General features: G+C 50.4%; 1 protein-coding gene across 1 annotated transcript in view; it reads right to left on the reverse strand.

Annotated features, from left to right (window-relative positions):
• Nucleotides 1–18,423, reverse strand: part of NIN (ninein) — a 141,506-nt gene that overhangs the window by 44,807 nt on the left and 78,276 nt on the right. The window contains exons 10-17 of the mRNA XM_015420614.1: nucleotides 16,511–16,685; nucleotides 15,974–16,084; nucleotides 12,390–12,479; nucleotides 9,786–9,918; nucleotides 8,022–8,143; nucleotides 6,323–6,825; nucleotides 2,308–4,326; nucleotides 168–290 (exon numbers count right to left, since the gene is read on the reverse strand). Of these exons, the coding sequence (XP_015276100.1) occupies nucleotides 168–290; nucleotides 2,308–4,326; nucleotides 6,323–6,825; nucleotides 8,022–8,143; nucleotides 9,786–9,918; nucleotides 12,390–12,479; nucleotides 15,974–16,084; nucleotides 16,511–16,685 (3,276 nt within the window). The remainder of the gene's footprint in view (nucleotides 1–167; nucleotides 291–2,307; nucleotides 4,327–6,322; nucleotides 6,826–8,021; nucleotides 8,144–9,785; nucleotides 9,919–12,389; nucleotides 12,480–15,973; nucleotides 16,085–16,510; nucleotides 16,686–18,423) is intronic.

Here is an 18,423-nt window from a genome sequence, read left to right on the forward strand (position 1 = left end):
TAGCAATCCAAAACAGCCCAGTGGAGCCTGAGCGGTGGGTGTTGCCTTCTGACACACTTCTGGTGATGTCAGGGGGTGTGGCATATTCAAATAAGTTATGCTAATGAGCCATGCTAATGAGCCCCCTGCACCTCTTTTTCTACGAAATGACCCCTGGAGAGACTTACCGGAATTCTCGAGAGCCATTCAGTTCCCTCAGTCTCAGGCCTGAAAGATTCCCTTCCTCATGCAACAAACTGATTTCTTTCCTTAAAATGGCGTTTTCTTCTCTGAGGCTCTCAGCCTCACACCTGCGGCGCAAAAACACGGAAATGTCGTGGGACTTAAATTCCCGAGAATTCATCCAGCCCCGCTCTGTGCACCAAACGGCTCGATATTTATGATCGACGCCGAGCTGTTTTTAAACTTTCTACTTTGTCCTGACCTGGATAGCCCAGGCCAGCCTGATCTCGTCAGATCTCGGAAGCGAAGCGGGGCCGGCCCTGGCTAGTATTTGGACGGGAGGCCTCCAAGGAATACCAGGGTCATGACGCAGAGTCAGGCGATGGCAAGCCACCTTGGAACGTTCCTGGCCTTCAAGCCCCACTAGGGGTCGCTAGAAATCATCTGAACTTGGTGGCAAAAAAAAGTAAGAGAAAATTCTAACCCCCACCCTAACTCTCTACTTTGAATGACTCTTCTTCACATTGGCACATCTGTCCAATAGAGGATGGTGCGGAGTTGTTTTCTGTTGCCCCAGAAGGTCAGACCAGAACCAACGGGTTGAAATTAAATCAGAAGTGTTTTTGGCTAAACATTAGGATGAACTTCCTGACAGTCGGAGCGGTTCCTCAGTGGAACAGGCTTCCTCGGGAGGTGGTGGGCTCTCCTTTAGAGGTTTTCAAACAGAGGCTTAGATGGCCATCTGACAGCAATGCTGATCCTGTGAACTTAGACACATCGTGAGAGGGAAGGCAGGAAGGGCTGCCTCAGGGCTTAGTTCTTGTGGCCCTTTCTGAACATGGCCAGGGAAATGCTGATCGCCACTTTGGGGTCAGGAAGCAATTTTTCTCCAGGCCAGTTTGGCTGGAGATCCTGGAGGTTTTTTCTCATCTTCTGGGTGTGGAACAGGGGTGAATGGGTGTGTGTGTATGGAGAGGTATTTGGAAATTTCCTGCACTGTGCAGGGGGTTGGACTAGATGACCCTGGAGGTCCCTTCCAACTCTATGATTCTATTATTCTATAATGAGAAGCCTCAGAGCATCTTCCATGGAAACACCATGTGGCCAACCACCGTGTGAGATGGGATGCTGGACTAGATGGGCCACTAGTCTGACCCAGCAGTTCTCCCGGGACTTACCCTTTAAACTGACCTAGGATTTCCTAATATGGAAATCCAAAAACAACATCCGTGACAAAAATAACAAAGAGTCAATAAAGACATGTTGCAAAATCATTTACTGTAGTAATTCTGTAGAAAACCCATTGTGAAGACCTTGGGTTCAGTTATTAGAGAGTCAACATGGAATGTTTTCTTCAAGAGTTGATAGGTAGTAATTGATAAGAATTGTGATTGCTACACGCTCAGATAAAGCCAATATTGTGAAACAAATTGTTTACATTGCGCAGCATTCGTCAGCATGTGACCGATAGTAGAAGAGAATTTTCTACAGAATTACTACAGTAAATGATTTTGCAACATATCTTTATTGGCTCTTCGTTACTTTTGTCACGGATGTTGTTGTTGGGATTTCCACTTCCGTGATCTCTCATTTTTGGCTTCTACTTTATTTCTAAATATGGCAGATATTTAGATGCTTGAGATGAGGCTGGATGAGACAGCGAGGAAAACGTAAATGAAACGTTGTGGTGTTACTGATTGGACTGAGGTGCACTGAAGACAAGAAGACCCAAGTGAGGCTGGAGGAGGGAAGGGAGAGAAAAGAGCCACAGAAGTGATCATACAGAAGTAGCAGCCCAATCATTCGGAAGCATTCAAGCGCGTTTTCCCTGCAGTTGACCAGACAAATCACCCTCGTCGACCATTAAAAACATGCCCATAACCCCCTCTCCCCGCTCCCCAACCCAGATCTCAAGCTGCAGAGTTGCCGAGCCCTTGTTAAAAGTGATGGGTCTCCAAGAGAGGACAGTTAAAGAGAATCCAAGAAGGCGTCATCTTCTAGCCCAGGTTAATCTATTTGTTAATACAAGAAGCAAGAGGAAGTCAGTAGGAGCCGTTAGGAGGCTGCCAGCAAAGGGCTAGGGGGTTAGTGCCAAGAAGCAGAGCCGAGTGGCTGAGGTTAGGCCGTGGCGGGGCCCCCCTTTACCTCCAGTGCTCCAGCTGCTGCTGCTGCTCCCCGCAGGCGCACTGCAAGCCGCGCAGTGCCGCGTTCAAGTGGTCCTTCTCCTGGGTGTGTGTGCCATTTTGTTTGAGCAGTGCAGCCACTCTCTCCTTCAGCTTCCAGTTCAGTTCCTGGAGTCCCCTCTTCTCCACTTCTGCCTCTTTGGCGCCCTCCGCGCATAAGCCGGGTCTCCCTTTCAGGGCCTTCAGGGTCACCATAAACTCTTCCCGCTTTCCAAGCTGGCTGTGCAAGCGCAGATTTGTGCTCTGCAGTTCCCGGTTTTCCGCCGCCATCCGGTCCCACGCCTCTTCCAGCTCCATCACTTTCTCCTGGAGCTGCTGCTTCTCCAGCTCCCATTTGAGGCTGGCTCGGCTGCTTTCCTCTAACCTGTGCTGCAGGCCTATCAGCCGCGGCAAGTAGCTCTCCAGCTTGCTGTTCCGCTCAAACAGGTTCACCACCTCGTCTTTCAGAACTTGGTTTTCCAGCTGGAGCCCTTCGGACAATGCGAGGACTTTGACCTGGGCTCTGTTGCTCGCGTCACACTCTGTTTTCAGCTCCCCCTCTTTAATGGCTTCACCGTGGTCCTTCCAAAACTGCAAGGAATACTCGCTCACCTCCTCGACACTCAAGCCAGGCTCGGACTCGTCAGCAGAGAACCTCTGGTTTTCTGCTGTGCAGTCAGGATGATTTTGCGCAACATCCGTTTCCTCCCAACAGGATCTTTCTTCACTCTCGTCATCTCCGCAGAGCAACGTCTTGGGCCTGGGGATTGCCTGAAGGATCTCATCCAGTTCTCTCTGGACCTGAGAAGCCATGTCTTGCCGATCGAGAGCCGCTTGCTCGCATTCCATCTCCAGGAGACAGATCCTCTCTTGAAGCTGCCGTTTCTGGAGCTTGAGGGTCTCGTTCTCTGACCGAACTTCTTCATAGGCCTTTTTTAAGTCGGAACACGTCTCCGTCATTTCTCCAGAGGTTGCCGTCTCAGTTTCTGTGACAGGATGCCCACTTGGATCTCCCTCTTCCATTTCATCTTTTCTTCGTTCTTCATCATTGTCGTCGTCTGTTGGATTCAGGAGCTGAGATTCCGCGAATATTTCTGGAGTGAGTGGGCTGAAAGCTGGAGAATGAACGTGCTCTTCTGGCTCGTACGGGAAGTTTCCCATTGCTGACACTGCTGCTGTCTCTCCAGCTCCTGCTGGATCTTGGACCCTCTGCAGGTCTGGAGGATCATCTCGCCCATCTCTTGTCTCCTGGGTTATCCCTGGAGAATCACCGCCCCCAATTTCTGCACGTTGGCTTGGGAGGACACAATTACTCTGCAGTTCGGACAGGCGAACCAACTCCCGCTGCAGTTCTTCTACTCTGCTTTCAAGCTTTGAGACTTCTGACCTCAGCTCTCGTTCTTCCTCTGAAGCTCGGATAACTGCCTCTTCCTTCGAATGCTCAAGAGCAGCCAGTCTGGAACTCAGTTCTTCCCTCTCGTGCAAAAATTCCATCTCCAGCTCTTCAAGCTTTTGGCCGACTTGCTTCCGACTCGCCTCGACAGCAGCAATTTCTTCTTCCCTCTCCCTCAGCTCCTTCTGGTGACCAGCTTGAACTTGTAAGAGCCGACCCCGTAACTCGTTCTCCTGCTTCTTCACCTCCCAGATCTCCTTCTGAAGCTGCTCCTTCTCCATTGTCAACGAGTTCACACGCTCCTTGAAATTCTTCTCCAGAAGCTCTTTCTCTTGGGCCAGCACTGATGAAAGAGCCTTCTCTTTCTCGAGTACCTCTTTCCATCTCTCCCGGGCCTCTGCACCGTCCTGGATAAGTTCCTCCTTTTCAAATTCCCATTGCGATTTCTCCTCGTCTCGCAGCTTGGAAAGCTCTTGCAACTCTTGCTGGTAGCGTTCTTCCAGGTTTTTGACTGCCTCCCCATATTTGCTCACAAGGGCCTGCCGGTCGACGGTGAACTGCTCCTCAGCCCGAGAGAGTCTTCCATTAAACTCACTTTCCATTTTTATCCTAAACATGGTCAACACAACAAGTTACTGAAATCGCTGCTGACTCAGGAACAGAGGAGCACAGGTCTCTGAAGACACTAGTCCTCAGCTTTTTCAGACTTAGGGCCTCTTCTAGAAACCCCACCACCACCACGAACATGAAGCCCACTTCCACGCTTTTAACCTTGTCTTCTTCCTCCCCTCCTCCAACAGTGGTCCAGATTGGTCTAGGGCTCCAAACCATTTGTGGTTCACAGTCCTTTTAAAGTGTTTTTAAATATTTGACGGGCTATCATTTACGGGAGGGCAGGGTGCAGAGGAGAGTGATAAGGATGATCCGGGGGTCGGAGACCAAGAAGCCCTAGGAGGAAAGGCTGAGGTCCTTGAGAATGTTCAGTCTGGAGAAGAGGAGGTTGAGGGGGGACATGATTGCTCTCTTGAAGTATTTGAAGGGCTGTCCCTTAGAGGAGGGCAGAGAGCTGTTCCTCTTGGCAGCAAAGGATGGGTTTAAATTAAGGGCGGGAAGGTACCGGCTGGATACTAGGAAAAACGTTTTGACAGTCAGAGTTGTGCCACAGTAGAATCGGCTGCCTAGGGAGGTGGTGAGCTCCCCCCCCCCCCGGCCGGTTTTAAAAAGGGGGCGGGACACAACCTTGGCTGGACAAACACTTGTTGGGGATGCTCTAGGCTGGTCCTGCATTGAGCAGGGGGTTGGACTAGATGGCTTATATGGCCCCTTCCAACTCTGTGATTCTATGATTCTAGGGTGCAATTTCAATTGGTAGTGGAGGAGAGGACTTGTAATAAAGGATTTAAATTACATGTGGAGAGATATTGGTGGGATATCCGGAAAAACTTTTTAATAATAAGGGCTGTTCAGTGGTGGAATCGGAGACCCAGGGATGACCTTCCTTGAAGGTGTTTAAGCAGAGACTGGACATTTAGTGGTCAGGGACACTCTAGATCATCCTTCATGGTGTAGCGGGTTGGACCGGATGTTCCCTTCCAACGTTTTAGTTCTATGTTTCACCAACTGAAGACCAACAATTTAACAGAACTCAGGATTTGCTTCCTTGATCATTTTTCACCCAACATTTCCCATCAGAAACACATTCATGAAAGGGGAAAGGATCTGTTCAGATTGGAACAATCTTCTGAAGGTCCTACTCGGAGTTAAAATGCACAGAGAGCCCTTGGGGCTTCCACACTCTGTCTACATTAGAGTTGCCTCCGCACAGTAATAAGGGGGATGCGGTGGATTCTTATGCAGTACACTCGGTCCCCAAAGCTGTCTAGCGGATTGCGGTGAGCAAGGCATGTGCTGTCAAGGCCCCTCGTTCAAACCTCACCTCCTATCTATACACACTGGCTAGGTGAAGCTGCTCTCCCACTCCCTTCCTGTCGTTCTGCGCTGGCCTCGCAGGACTGTTTTATTGCAATACTGTTTGTAAAATGCTTCTTTAACACCCGAACTTGCCGTAGAAATGCCAAACGAGTATTATCACTAATGCCAGCTCCGCCATCCCATCTTACTAGTAATTTTGATGCTAACTAGCACTCAAAGCACCTTGCTATTAGTTAGTACTGCAACGCTGCTCTCCTGTGATCTCGGCCAAGAGCACTTTTGAACGAGCAGCATTTATCGGGCTGCTGGTTGATAACACACCACTCGCATTGCCTGGGAAGAGCAGCAGGGAAAATATTAAATAATGGCCGCAATAAAGACAGATGAGACTCATTTACTCTTCCCTTCTGCCAGATGGGAAGCAACCAGAAAGCTGGTGTGCTACACCACAAGAGGATAAAAGGTTTCCATGATAATACGTGATAAACGTATCTGGGCTTCCTAGCTCTGCCGCCGCCGCATCTACTGAGAGTGCTGAAATTTCTGTAGATCCCCAATTCCCCTCTCCCCCAAGTTCTAGAAGTCCCTTGTAAGATAGTTAAACCCAATTAAGGGTCTTTCTTGATAGGACAGACTTAAAGATGCTCGCTGTAAAATGCCCCCTGATGCCAACCTCTCTTCCTGGAGCTCCTGCTGGTGCTTCTCTGCCAGTTCTCGCTGGATCTGCTCCTTCTCCAGGGCGTGCCGCTCCGCCAGCAACTGCAGCTGCTTGCAGAACCCACGCTCCAGCTCGGCTTTCTCTTCTTGGACGGTCTGCGCCATCGATCTCATTTTGGCCTCCATCCAAACGCCGGCCTGTATCAGCTCCTCCCGCTCTCGGCTGAAACTCTCACGGGTCTCTTCCAGCCAGGCCTGGAGCTCCTCGCCATGTTGGAGCCTCAGGGCCTCCTGGCCGCTGACCGTCTCCTCCACGCCCAACTGCACCTCCCTCTGTTCTGGGCCGGCCCTCTGCCTGAGCCGGGCCAGCTCTGCCTGGAGGTCAGAAACTTGGGCTTGGAGGTCGTCGACTTGCTGCTGCCTGCTCAGCATCTCCTGGCAGAACTTCTGCTGAAGGTGCACCTTCTCCTCCTCGCAGTGGTTCTGGGTCTCCTCCAGCTGCTTCCCGTAGTGGTGGATCTGAATTGAGAGAAGGAAAGGACCCTGGCTTAGCACCTCTGCAGGTTCCCAGCTCACAAAGACCTTGGGCAACCTTGTTGTATGGCAGGCAAGGAAATAGGAGAACCTATCAGAGCAGGAGTCCCCAAAAGGGTGCTCGTGGACCCCTGTGGACACCATTCCTGGCACCCGCCAAGTGCTTTCAGAAAGCCCTCCTTACTTATTCGCTATTCTGTGTGTAATGATTCCATTTTTGGTGTGTGTGTTTCTTTAAAAGTTTAGTTTGACTGCAGTAATATGAGAAGAGTAATAGAGGGAGACAAGTGTGATGTGATTGGCTGATGACTGAGAGTGTGGAAGGAGGGGTGTCTATGAGGTAATTCTGTGTGTGAAGAGAGAACATAGTCTGTGTGACCATGGTAGTTTTTGAGTCTATTCTGTGTGAATAAGACAAAGAGTTCAGCCGGTGTGGCTATATAGATGAGAGAGAGAGAGATTAGACTGAGTGTCTACGACTGCCAGAGTGGAGTTTTGGGAGTTTGACAGACTGTTTGTGACACCAAGTTTTGCCAGTTATATTTACAAGTTCCTTTCATCAGCAACAGTTCAAAATAACCAGAAACTTATTTTGTTCTTTATTAAATTACTGGCAGTGATCTGTAGTGGGTGGAGCACTGAACATGGGCCAGGGAGCCCCAGGTTTGAGACTTTGCTCAGACAAGAAGCTGAGGGCCTTCTAGTCCAGCCTCCTGTCTCACACAGGCTAAGGCCTTCATTAGAACATCAGAAGAGCCCTGCTGGATCAGACCAGTGAGGGTCCATGTAGTCCAGCATCCTGTCTCACACAGGGGCCAACCAGTTCCTCTGGATGGCCAAGAACAGGGCAGAGAGGCCAAGGCTTTCATGAGAACATCAGAAGAGCCCTGCTGGATCAGACCAGTGAGGGTCCATCTAGTCCAGCATCCTGTCTCACACAGGGGCCAACCAGTTCCTCTGGAGTGCCAACAACAGGGCATAGAGGCTTAGGCCTTCCCCTGATGTTGCCTCTTGGCACTGGTATTCATGCCAATGAACACAAAGTCAACATGGCTAGTAGCCACTGATGGACGTATCCCCCACGCATCTGTCCAATCCCCTTTTAAGTCTGTTTATCCCTGTGGATATCATCCTCTGTCTGGTCTGTCTTCAGGCTTCCAGTTCCAAGGGAGGCAGCTTACCCTGTTTTCCAGCTCCTGCCGAAGGTTGCAGAGATCCCGGTGGTGTTGATCTTTCATCTGTTCGATGGCCATTTCCGCTTCTATGCTCATGTTCAGTGGGTTGCAGTCCTCAGAACCGGCCTCTACAAAGCACAAGCCGACAGAAAAATGCATATTCAACCACTTTTATTGAGAATCCACTTTTTCTGAAAGCTGGATACCCCCTGCTCACCACTTGTAGGCTAGACTCCATGCAGGGCTATTTTGGGGCAGGAACACACGGGAACGGAGTTCCGTCTGGCTCCCGAGTTGGCCACTCCCAGCAGGAACTCATTAGCATAATAGGCCACACCCAACAGCAGAAACTCATTAGGATTGGCTACAGTAGGGCTGTGTGGCCTAACATGCAAAGGAGTTCCTGCTACAAAAAATGGCCCTGGGTTTTGACAACAAACAAGGTAAACAGAATAAGAAGGGAAAGGTGGGTGTGGCTGGATGACCAAACTTCTGGTAACGCGGGGGTGTGGCCTAATATGCCAATAAGCTGTGCTGTCAGGGGTGTGGCCTAATATGCTAATGAGGTTTTCTGTTGGGTGTGGCCTATTATGCTAATGAGTTCCTGCTGGGCTTTTTCTACAAAAAGAGCCCTGATCCATGGATAACTTAGTTTGGGGCACCACAGTTTAGGATTGATGTCGTTCATGCGGAGGGTGGTTCTGTGGCTGGTGGGCGGGGCTCCTCGAGACTGGAGTCCAGGCTTCCAGCCTCCTTATCAATGAAGGCCCAAGTCATTCATGTTACCGGGCTGGCATTTCTCCATCTTTGCCAAGCCCAGCAACTGGCTCCTTTCCCGTTGCGCCCTGACCTGGCCGCAGTAATCCATGCACTGGTCACCTCTAGACTAGACTACTGTAATTCATAAGAGCATAAGAGAAGCCCGTGTTGGATCAGGCCAATGGCCCATCCAGTCCAACACTGTCACACAGTGGCCAGAAATACCAGTGCCATCAGGAGGTCCACCAGTGGGGCCAGGACACTAGAAGCCCCCTCCCACTGTTGCCCCCCCTCTCCAAGCACCAAGAAGACAGAGCATCCCTTGCCCCAGACATAAGAACATCAGCGAAGCCAATGTTGGATCAGGCCAATGGCCCATCCAGTCCAACACTCTGTGTCACACAGTGGCCAGAAATACCAGTGCCATCAGGAGGTCCACCAGTGGGGCCGGGACACTAGGAGCCCCCTCCCACTGTTGCCCCCCCTCTCCAAGCACCAAGAATACAGAGCATCCCTTGCCCCAGACATAAGAACATCAGCGAAGCCAATGCTGGATCAGACCAGTGGCCCATCCAGTCCAACACTCTGTGTCACACAGTGGCCAAAAATACCAGGGGCCATCAGGAGGTCCACCAGTGGGGCGGGGACACTAGGAGCCCCCTCCCACTGTTGCCCCCCCTCTCCAAGCACCAAGAATACAGAGCATTCCTTGCCCCAGACATAAGAACATCAGCGAAGCCAATGCTGGATCAGACCAGTGGCCCATCCAGTCCAACACTCTGTGTCACACAGTGGCCAAAAACACCAGGGGCCATCAGGAGGTCCACCAGTGGGGCCAGGACACCAGAAGCCCTCCCACTGTTGCCTCCCCCCAAGCACCAAGAATGATCTAACATTGGCTTCTCTTACGTTCTTACGTTCTTACTGCCCCCTAGACACACGCACACACGCACGGACCCCTGCCCTTACAGGACTGGCTCTTGACACATACAACCAGGGGGCAACTTTTACCGTGATTGCTTTCGACTCCGCCGCCGCCCAGCTCCTCGTAGAGAGAGCTGTTAAAGGAACTTCGGACCACTTTGCCTTGAGTACGATAAGCCTCCAGCTGAGACTGCAGTTCGTCAATCTGGTCTTGGAGTTCCTGGATAACAACGGGTGGGGGAGCGGTCAAGGCGGGAGCAGCAGCACAAATGGTCCACTGGGTGACATTTTTAGGATGTTGTGAGAGAGAAGCTTGGCACGCAGAAGGTCCCAGGTTCAATCCCTGGCCTCTCCAGTTAAAGGATCAGGTGAGAAGTAATATGAGAGACCTCTGCCGGAGACCTTGGAGAACCACTACTAGTCTGAGTAGAAAATACTGACTTTAATGGGCCGAGGGTCTGATTCAGTAGAAGGCAGCTTTGTACGCATGCTTAGTTCTGAAATACACCAGTACCAACCAATGCTCCCTCGAAGCTGTGGAGTCTTGCGAGCAAAAATTCTACTTTGGGAGCTCCTGGCATTAAAGCCATGAGTGCCCGATTTGGCTCCTGCATAAATTGGTTTGCTCTGGAGCTGTACTTCCTGAGCAAAGATGAAAATGTGTGAGCCAGAAGCTAAAAAAAATGTGAGCTAGCTCACGCTAACTCAGCTTAGAGGGAACACTGGTCCCAACCACAGCAGCATCTGCAAGTCTGCCAGAGACGTCTCACCGTGTGGGTTCAATTCTGAGCACATTTCCCTGGGGCAAAACACCACTTTGAATACTCCTGACCAGGGGTCATTTCCTGCGGGAGTGCAAAGGAGCGGAGCTCCGGCAGTAAGGACCCCAGGGGGTGGGCACATGCAGCAAGCCTCGACCCCTGCTCCCAGCAGCCCTCAGTCGGGCCATGAGGAGCAAGAAGCAGCCAGGTAAGTTGCAGAGCCCCCCCCCCCCCCCCGCCGCCCTTCCGGCACAACTCCCACCCTCCTGCTGGTTCCCCCCCCCCAATAGCTAGCAATCCCGAACAGTCCAGTGGCACCTTTAAGACCAATTTTTATTCAGGTACAAGCTCTCCCTCCTCTGCGAGGGCAGATCTGCACCTTCCCCCCCCCCCAATAGCTAGCAATCCAGAACAGTCCAGTGGCACCTTTAAGACCAAGTTTTATTCAGGTACAAGCTCTCCCTCCTCTGTGAGGGCAGATCTGCACGTCCCCCCCCCCATAGCTAGCAATCCAAAAGAGTCCAGTGGAGCCAGAGCGGTGGGTGTTGCCTTCTGACACACTTCTGGTGATGTCAGGGGGTGTGGCATATGCAAATAAGTTGTGTAAATAAGTTATGCTAATGAGCTCCTGCACCTCTTTTTCTACAAAATGACCCCTCCTAAGGTGAACAACTCGCTCCAGCTCATGGGCCAGCATCCACACGCAGGCTCCGGGTGGACAGCGAGGGCAGAACCAGCAGGAAACCCCAGGTTCTTGGTCCCGTGTTTCCTTCTAATGGGTAACAGAGGGACAGGAATCTTGATTTAGAGGAGAAGTGGCAGACATTTTAGAAAGTCGAGCAGGAGGAGAGGACAAGAGGCGGCCTCCCTGGGCTGGTCTTCCTGCTTTCGTGGCCAGATTCAAAGCCAGCTGCGAGAGCACGAAGATTCACCGCTTCTCGCTCTCCCCTCCTGCTCTGCCGAACAGGAGGGGAGACAGAGGAAGGTCCGGCAGGCCGGGTCTTCCTGTTTCTGTAGCCCGCTTCAAAGTCGGCTGTGACCCTCCAGCTTTAATAGCCTAGGATTATCCAGGGTAAGCCACTCTTTTACCCAAGTCAATGAGGCTGCTTTATAGTATAGAGATCAGTGCGACAAAGCAAATCCAGCTCTTTCTTTTGCATCCTGCAGTGCCTTCATTCTTATTCTAGGCCTCTGGCCTTGCCATATAAATTGTTTCATAAGTTTATCTAGCTCTTTAAAACACTGTTGATTTTTAAAGATTCGGATAGTTTGGAATAAAAAGTTCCCCCTTCGTAGAATGTTCATTTTTATAGTGGCTATTCTTCCCATTAGAGAGATTGGCAACTCTTTCCACTTTTCCAGGTCTTTCTTAATTTCTAATAAAAGTTTCATATAATTGTCCTGTAATAAGAAGCTGCATCTGTTTGTTATTAAAAAAACAAAACCCAACGTCGGCTGTGAGAGTGCAAAGACCCGCCTCGGCCGCATCTCACCCTCCCTTCCTGCTCCGCCAGGTTGTGGGCCCTGAGTTGGGGGGGCCTCGTTGGGAAGTTGAGGGGCAGGGCCCCCCCAGAGGCCCCACCGTAGCTGTGGGCCTGGGCCAGGCCTAAGCCGGGGTGTGCATATTCAGGAAAACATTCCACATTTCAGGTTCAAAACCTCACCTCAAATTCTGCTTCCGTTTCTAAGCGAGCTAGGGAAGATACCACGATCACACGCCACCACGATGCTCTCAGGCATGAAGGTAACACTACTGGAACTGGAGACCGCTATCAGAATTCTTCCTTTGTGGTTCACCGTTTGAGCTAGCTGCAACTCGCTACCTCAAGTGGGGTCTCTTGAACCTGATGTTTTCACCAGCACTGTTGGGGGGACATGTGGCCCCGAACAGACCATTCCTGTGCTCTTTTTGACGATCCGCCACACTTACCCTGCACTGCTGCTCGTACTCGATCTTCATCTGCGTCAGCCGCTCCTCTTGCAGGAAGAACTCGGCGCTGCTGGGATCGAGGTCGCCGAACTAGAGCCAAAGAGCGACCCTGTCAATAAGCTTTGCTCACTCACACGTGGAATACTCAAAAAGGCAGGGCAATGTGATGAATTCTTCTGTAGGGGTTGTGCTGGATGCTAGGTCAGGGACAAGGGAAAGGGACTCCCTGTATTTCTCCCCCCTCCCACATATCTCCAATGAAAGCGCTGCCACCATCCTCCAGAAACCCCTGCTCTACAGGTCATTTATTAAAACATTATACACGCGAGTCAACACTATTCACTCAACTGAACTTGTATGCCCTATGTTGCTAGGTTACTTCACCACTGTATTTTAATTCTAGAATGGTTCATTGTTTGATATCTGTAGTAAGGCAAGGGTTTTTGTTCAGTCAGCGGGGTTTTTGTTTTGTTGGATTCACTCTGAGTCTTGCAATGGCGCTGTGCAAAGCTACTGCACTTGAAAAATTTGAACACAAAGTTTTAAAAAAAATCGATACTACCTCTTCTCATGGTACAAGGCCTTACAGTTGGACCCCCAAAAACAACATCCGTGACAAAAATAACAAAGAATAAAGATAAGTTGCAAGAACATTTACTGTAGTAATTCTGTAGAAAATTTTCTTCTATCGCCGCTCACACGCTAACGAATACTGCGCAATGAAAACAATTCGTTTCACAATGTTTGCTTTAACTGAGCGTGTAGCAATCCCAATTCTTATCAATTACTACTTATCAACTCTTGAAGGAAACATTCCCTGTTGATTCCCTGTTGTAGGATGTTGACAAGCTCGAGCGTGTCCAGAAGAAGGCAACCAGGATGGTGAGAGGGTTGGAATCCAAGTCTTATGAGGAAAGGTTGAAAGAGTTGGGTATGTTTAGCCTGGGAAAGAGAAGGCTTAGAAGGGGGACATGATTGCAGTCTTCAGGTATCTGAAGGGCTGCCATGTAGAAGATGGAACGGATCTATTCTCTCTTGCTCCGGATTGCAAGACTAGATCTAATGGGTGGAAATTACAAGGGAGTCGTTACCGGCTAAATATCAGGAAAAACTTCCTAACTGTCAGAGTGGTTGAGCAGTGGAACAGTCTGCCTCGGGAGGTGGTGGATGCTCCTTTCCTGGACGTTTTCAAGCGGAGGCTGGACGACCATCTTTCGGGTATGTTGTAGGGCTATCTTTCGGCTGCGCTCCTGCAGTGCAGGGGGGGTTGGACTAGATGACCTGCAAGGTCCCTTCCAACTCTAACATTCTATGATTCTATGACTCTCCAATAACAGACCCCAAGGTCCTCACAGTATTCGTTAGCATGTGTGCAATAATAGAAGAAAATTTTCTACAGAATTACTATAGTCAATGTTATTGCAACTTATCTTTATTGACTCAGGGATGTTGTTTTTGGAATTCCACTTCCTCCCGTGAGCTCACAATTTTGGCTTCTACAGTTGGACCCCAGCATCCCTCCTCCTCCAGAACCCTGCCCCCCCCCACCACACCTTTCTTTCCTCTGGCACATCTCCCTTCTTGGATCGCAGCTGATGACCTTCTGTACGCCTCTGGTGGGTCAACAACGGATCGGCACGTTCCCCAACCCCCCAATAGCTAGCAATCCAGAACAGTCCAGTGGAGCCTGAGCGGTGGGTGTTGCCTTCTGACACACTTCCGGTGATGTCAGGGGGTGTGGCATATGCAAATGAGTTATGCTAATGAGTTATGCTAATGAGCTCCTGCACCTCTTTTTCTACAAAATGACCCCTGATTATATGTCATTTGCACATTTAGCTCTATTCGACTGACAGCAGAGGTCCACAAAAAGTCAAACGAAAATGAACAATTACCTTTCCGTAATACAGATTCAGTTGGTTGCCGTGTTGCTCTGAAGCAGCAGAACAACGTTTGAGTCCAGGGTGTACACGAGAGCTTCTACCCAGAATAAAACTTTGCTGGTCTTAAAGGCGCCCCCACTGGACTCAGACCTTGTTCTGCTTTCTGTAATACAGTAAGTTTCATGATCATTTCTTTGACTGTCTCTAACTGTTCTCACATGGTATCTGGCATCATATACTGCTTCCAGTATTGGGCAAGTACAATTCTAATAGCAGTTAATAAAAACACAAGAAGAGCTCTGCTGGACCAGACCAGTGAGGGTCCATCTATTCCAGCATCCTGTCCCACACAGTGGCCAACCAGTTCCTATAGAGGGCCGACAGCAGAGCAGAGAGGCCGAGGCCTTCATAAGAACATCAGAAGGGCCTTGTTGGATCAGGCCAGTGGTCCGTCTAGTCCACTATCCTGCCTCACACAGTGGCCAACCAGTTCCCCTGGAGGGCCAACAACAAGGCATAGTGGCTGAGGCCTTCATAAGAACATCAGAAGAGCCCTGCTGGATCAGGGCAGTGGTCCGTCTAGCCCAGCATCCTGTCTCACACAGCGCCCAACCAGTTCCTCTGGAGGGCCAACAAGAAGGCATAGTGGCTGAGGCCTTCATAACATCAGAAGGGCCTTGTTGGATCAGACCAGTGGTCCATCTAGTCCACTATCCTGCCTCACACAGTAGCCAACCAGTTCCTCTGGAGGGCCAACAATGGGGCAGAGAGGCCAAGGCCTTCTTAAGAACATCAGAAGAGCCCTGCTGGATCAGACCAGTGAGGGTCCATCTAGTCCTGCATTCTGCCTCACACAGTGGCCAACCAGTTCTTCCTCTGGAGGGCCAATAACAGGGCAGAGAGGCCGAGGCCTTCATTAGAACATCAGAAGAGCCCTGCTGGATTAGACCAGTGGTTCATCTAGTCCACTATCCTGCCTCACACAGTAGCCAACCAGTTCCTCTGGAGGGCCAACAACGGGGCAGAGAGGCCAAGGCCTTCCTAAGAACATCAGAAGAGCCCTGCTGGGTCAGACCAGTGAAGGTCCATTTAGTCCAGCATCCAAGTCTCACACAGTGGTCAACTAGTTCCCATGGAGGGCCAACAACAAGGCATAGTGGCTGAGGCCTTCATAAGAACATCAGAAGAGCCCTGCTGGATCAGATCAGGGGTCCGTCTAGCGCAGCATCCTGTCTCACACAGCGCCCAACCAGTTCCTCTGGCGGGCCAACAGCAGGGCAGAGAGGCCGAGACCTTCCCCTGAGGTTGCCTCCGGGCTCTGAGATTCAGAGGATTTGTGCCTCTGAATGTGAAGGTTCCTCTCATTCACCAGAGCTAGCAGCCATTGATAGACGTATCCTCCATGAATCTATCTAATCCCCTTTGAAAGCTGTTTATTCCTGTGGCCATCACTACATCCTCTGGCAGCGAACTCCACATTTCAATCACTCTCTGTGTCCATCCTGAACAAGTGTAAGAGAATTGCCTGATTTTTCACGGGAAACACAGATATGTAGTGTAAGAAAAAGATCTCTGGACGTAAAGGCCAACTAATCCCTATTTTCAGTTTTCTGCTTATGCTGATTTTTGGCCTTCTCATTTTCTCAACTTTACTTATCCCTTCAACCTCGGCGGGGCCCTAAATGCGACACACAGACTGACCTTCTCCGCCAAGACGTTCTCCAAGTTCTTCTGCAGTTTGCTCGTGGTGCTTTCGTACTTGGCCAGCTTCTCTCCCGTCTCCAAAAGCTCGCTCTCTAATCGACTGTTTTCCTAAAAGAGACCAAGAGGGTCATAAAAAAACCTGAGGCTCCCTCAGAATAACAGGGCACCTATCACAGACAGTGTTCCCTCTAAGCTGAGTTAGTGTGAGCTAGCTCACAGTTTTTTAGCCTCCGGCTCACACATTTTTTGTCTCAGCTCAGGAAGGAGGGCTCCAGAGCAAGCTAATTTATGACGTAGCCCAATCGCTCGCTCACAACTTTAATGCCAGTCGCTCACAAAATAGAATTTTTGCTCACAAGACTCCACAGCTTAGAGGGAGCATCGACCACAGACGAACGTATTTGCTTCAGATCTCTGTGCTTTGTGATAAATGCAACCAGACTTATGAGAATGGGTGCCAATTCGCTCGCTTTCTTTTGAGTAGAGGACTTGGAACCCAGAAGCCCGGCTGAGCCCTTTCCCTGGGATCGTTACCTTCAGAGTCAGAGCAAGGCGGTCCCGGAGGTAGTTCTCCTCCGTTTTCAATGCCTCGATCTCGTGTTCCAGCTCCACCCGCTGCTTGCCGGCTTGCTGAAGGATCTGCTCCCGTTCTTTCCGAAGTTCGTTTCTGAGAAGCGCCACCCGATCTTTGTACTCCTCGTCCAGTTTCCTACGTATGCAGATTAAAGCAGGCCAAGGTTTTCAGATTCGTATGGAAATAGACAGCTCATGGATTGTGCATGGGACGAAGGTCGGCTTTCTTCTTGTGGGAGAAGCCCCCTCTTACTAGGAAGGGAATTGAAAACAAATCAGCCAATATCATCACGCCCCTGTATAAATCGATGGTGCCACCTCATCTGGAGTACTGTGTACAGTTCTGGTTGTCACACCTCAAAAAGGATATTCTAGCATTGGAAAAAGTGCAGAAAAGGACAACTAGAATGATAAAAGGGTCGGAACACTTTCCCTATGAAGAAAAGTTAAAGCGCTTGGGGCTCTTTAGCTTGGAGAAACGACGGCTGAAGGGTGACATGATCGAGGTTTACAAGATTATGCATGGGATAGAGCAGGTTGAGAGAGAAGTACTTTTCTCCCTTTCTCACAATACAATAACTCGTGGGCACTCCATGAAATTGCTGAGCAGTCAGGTTAGAACAGATAAAAGGAAGTACTTCTTCACCCAAAGGGTGATCAACATGTGGACTTCACTGCCACAGGAGGTGGTGGCGGCTACAAGCATGGATGGCTTCAAGAAGGAATTGGATAAACATATGGAACAGAAGTCCATCTGTGGCTGTTAGCCACAAGATATAGAAAGGAACTCTCGGTCTGGGGCAAGTGATGCTCTGTATTCTTGGTGCTTGGGGTGGGGGCAACAGTGGGAGGGGGCTCCTAGTGTCCTGGCCCCACTACTGGACCTCCTGATGGCACCTGGTATTTTTGGCCACTGTGTGACAGAAGAGTGGTGGACTGGATGGGCCACTGGCCTGATCCAACACTGGCTTCTCTTATGTTCTTAAGCGCCCTAACTGTGTCGAAACTCCAGCAAGTCAGGCATTCAGTGCGACACGTATGACCAGAAACATGAAGCTGCCTTATACTGAATCAGAACACTGGTCCATCAAAGTCAGCATTGTCTGCTCAGACTGGCAGCCGCTCTCCAGGGTCTCAGGTAGAGGCCTTTCACGTCACCCGCTGCCTGGTCCTTTTAACTGGAGGTGCCGGGGACTGAACCTGGGACCTTCTGAGTGCCAAGCAGATGGTCTACCACTGAGCCAAGGCCCCTCCCCTAAATGCAGCTGAGCACATGAAACTGCCTTGTACTGAATCAGACCCTTGGTTCATCAAGGTCAGTGTGGAGAACCCCGCCCCCCCCTTTCTGTATTTTACAAGTGCGAGTTTTTTCCTTTCCAAGTAGCGGGAAGCCAGTGTCAATGGCCTGTTAGTTCACCGTTATAGCTATTCTAGAACTAGCTCAAATATCCCAAAACCGCCTGACTTTCCCTGGACCGAAAGATGCCAAACTGGCCTCTACTAGGGCCAGGGCCTTCTCAGTAGTGTCTCCATACTGGTGGAATGAGCTCCCGGAAGACATCAGGAACTGCAAAACGGAGCTCTTCCACCAAGCCTTTGGATTGGGAGCCGCTACTGACAACATTGAACTGGGATGAGGCCCTTCATGACAACAGCATCTGCCTGCGATGTCAACAGTGACATCTTTTGGCCATACTTTCTGCTATATCTGCAACATCATGGCCAATAGTTACCGCCAGGTGTCATTTCCTGCAGGAGCGCACAGGAGTGGAGCTCCGGCAGTAAAGAGCCCAGGGGGCGGGCACATGCAACAAGCCCCGCCCCCTGCTCCCAGCAGCCCACAGTCAGAGCAAGAAGCAGCCAGGTAAGTTGCA

The sequence above is a fragment of the Gekko japonicus genome, unplaced genomic scaffold, assembly GCF_001447785.1.
Source record: "Gekko japonicus isolate JY-2015 unplaced genomic scaffold, Gekko_japonicus_V1.1 scaffold908, whole genome shotgun sequence".
In the NCBI taxonomy this organism is placed as follows: Eukaryota; Metazoa; Chordata; class Lepidosauria; order Squamata; family Gekkonidae; genus Gekko; species Gekko japonicus.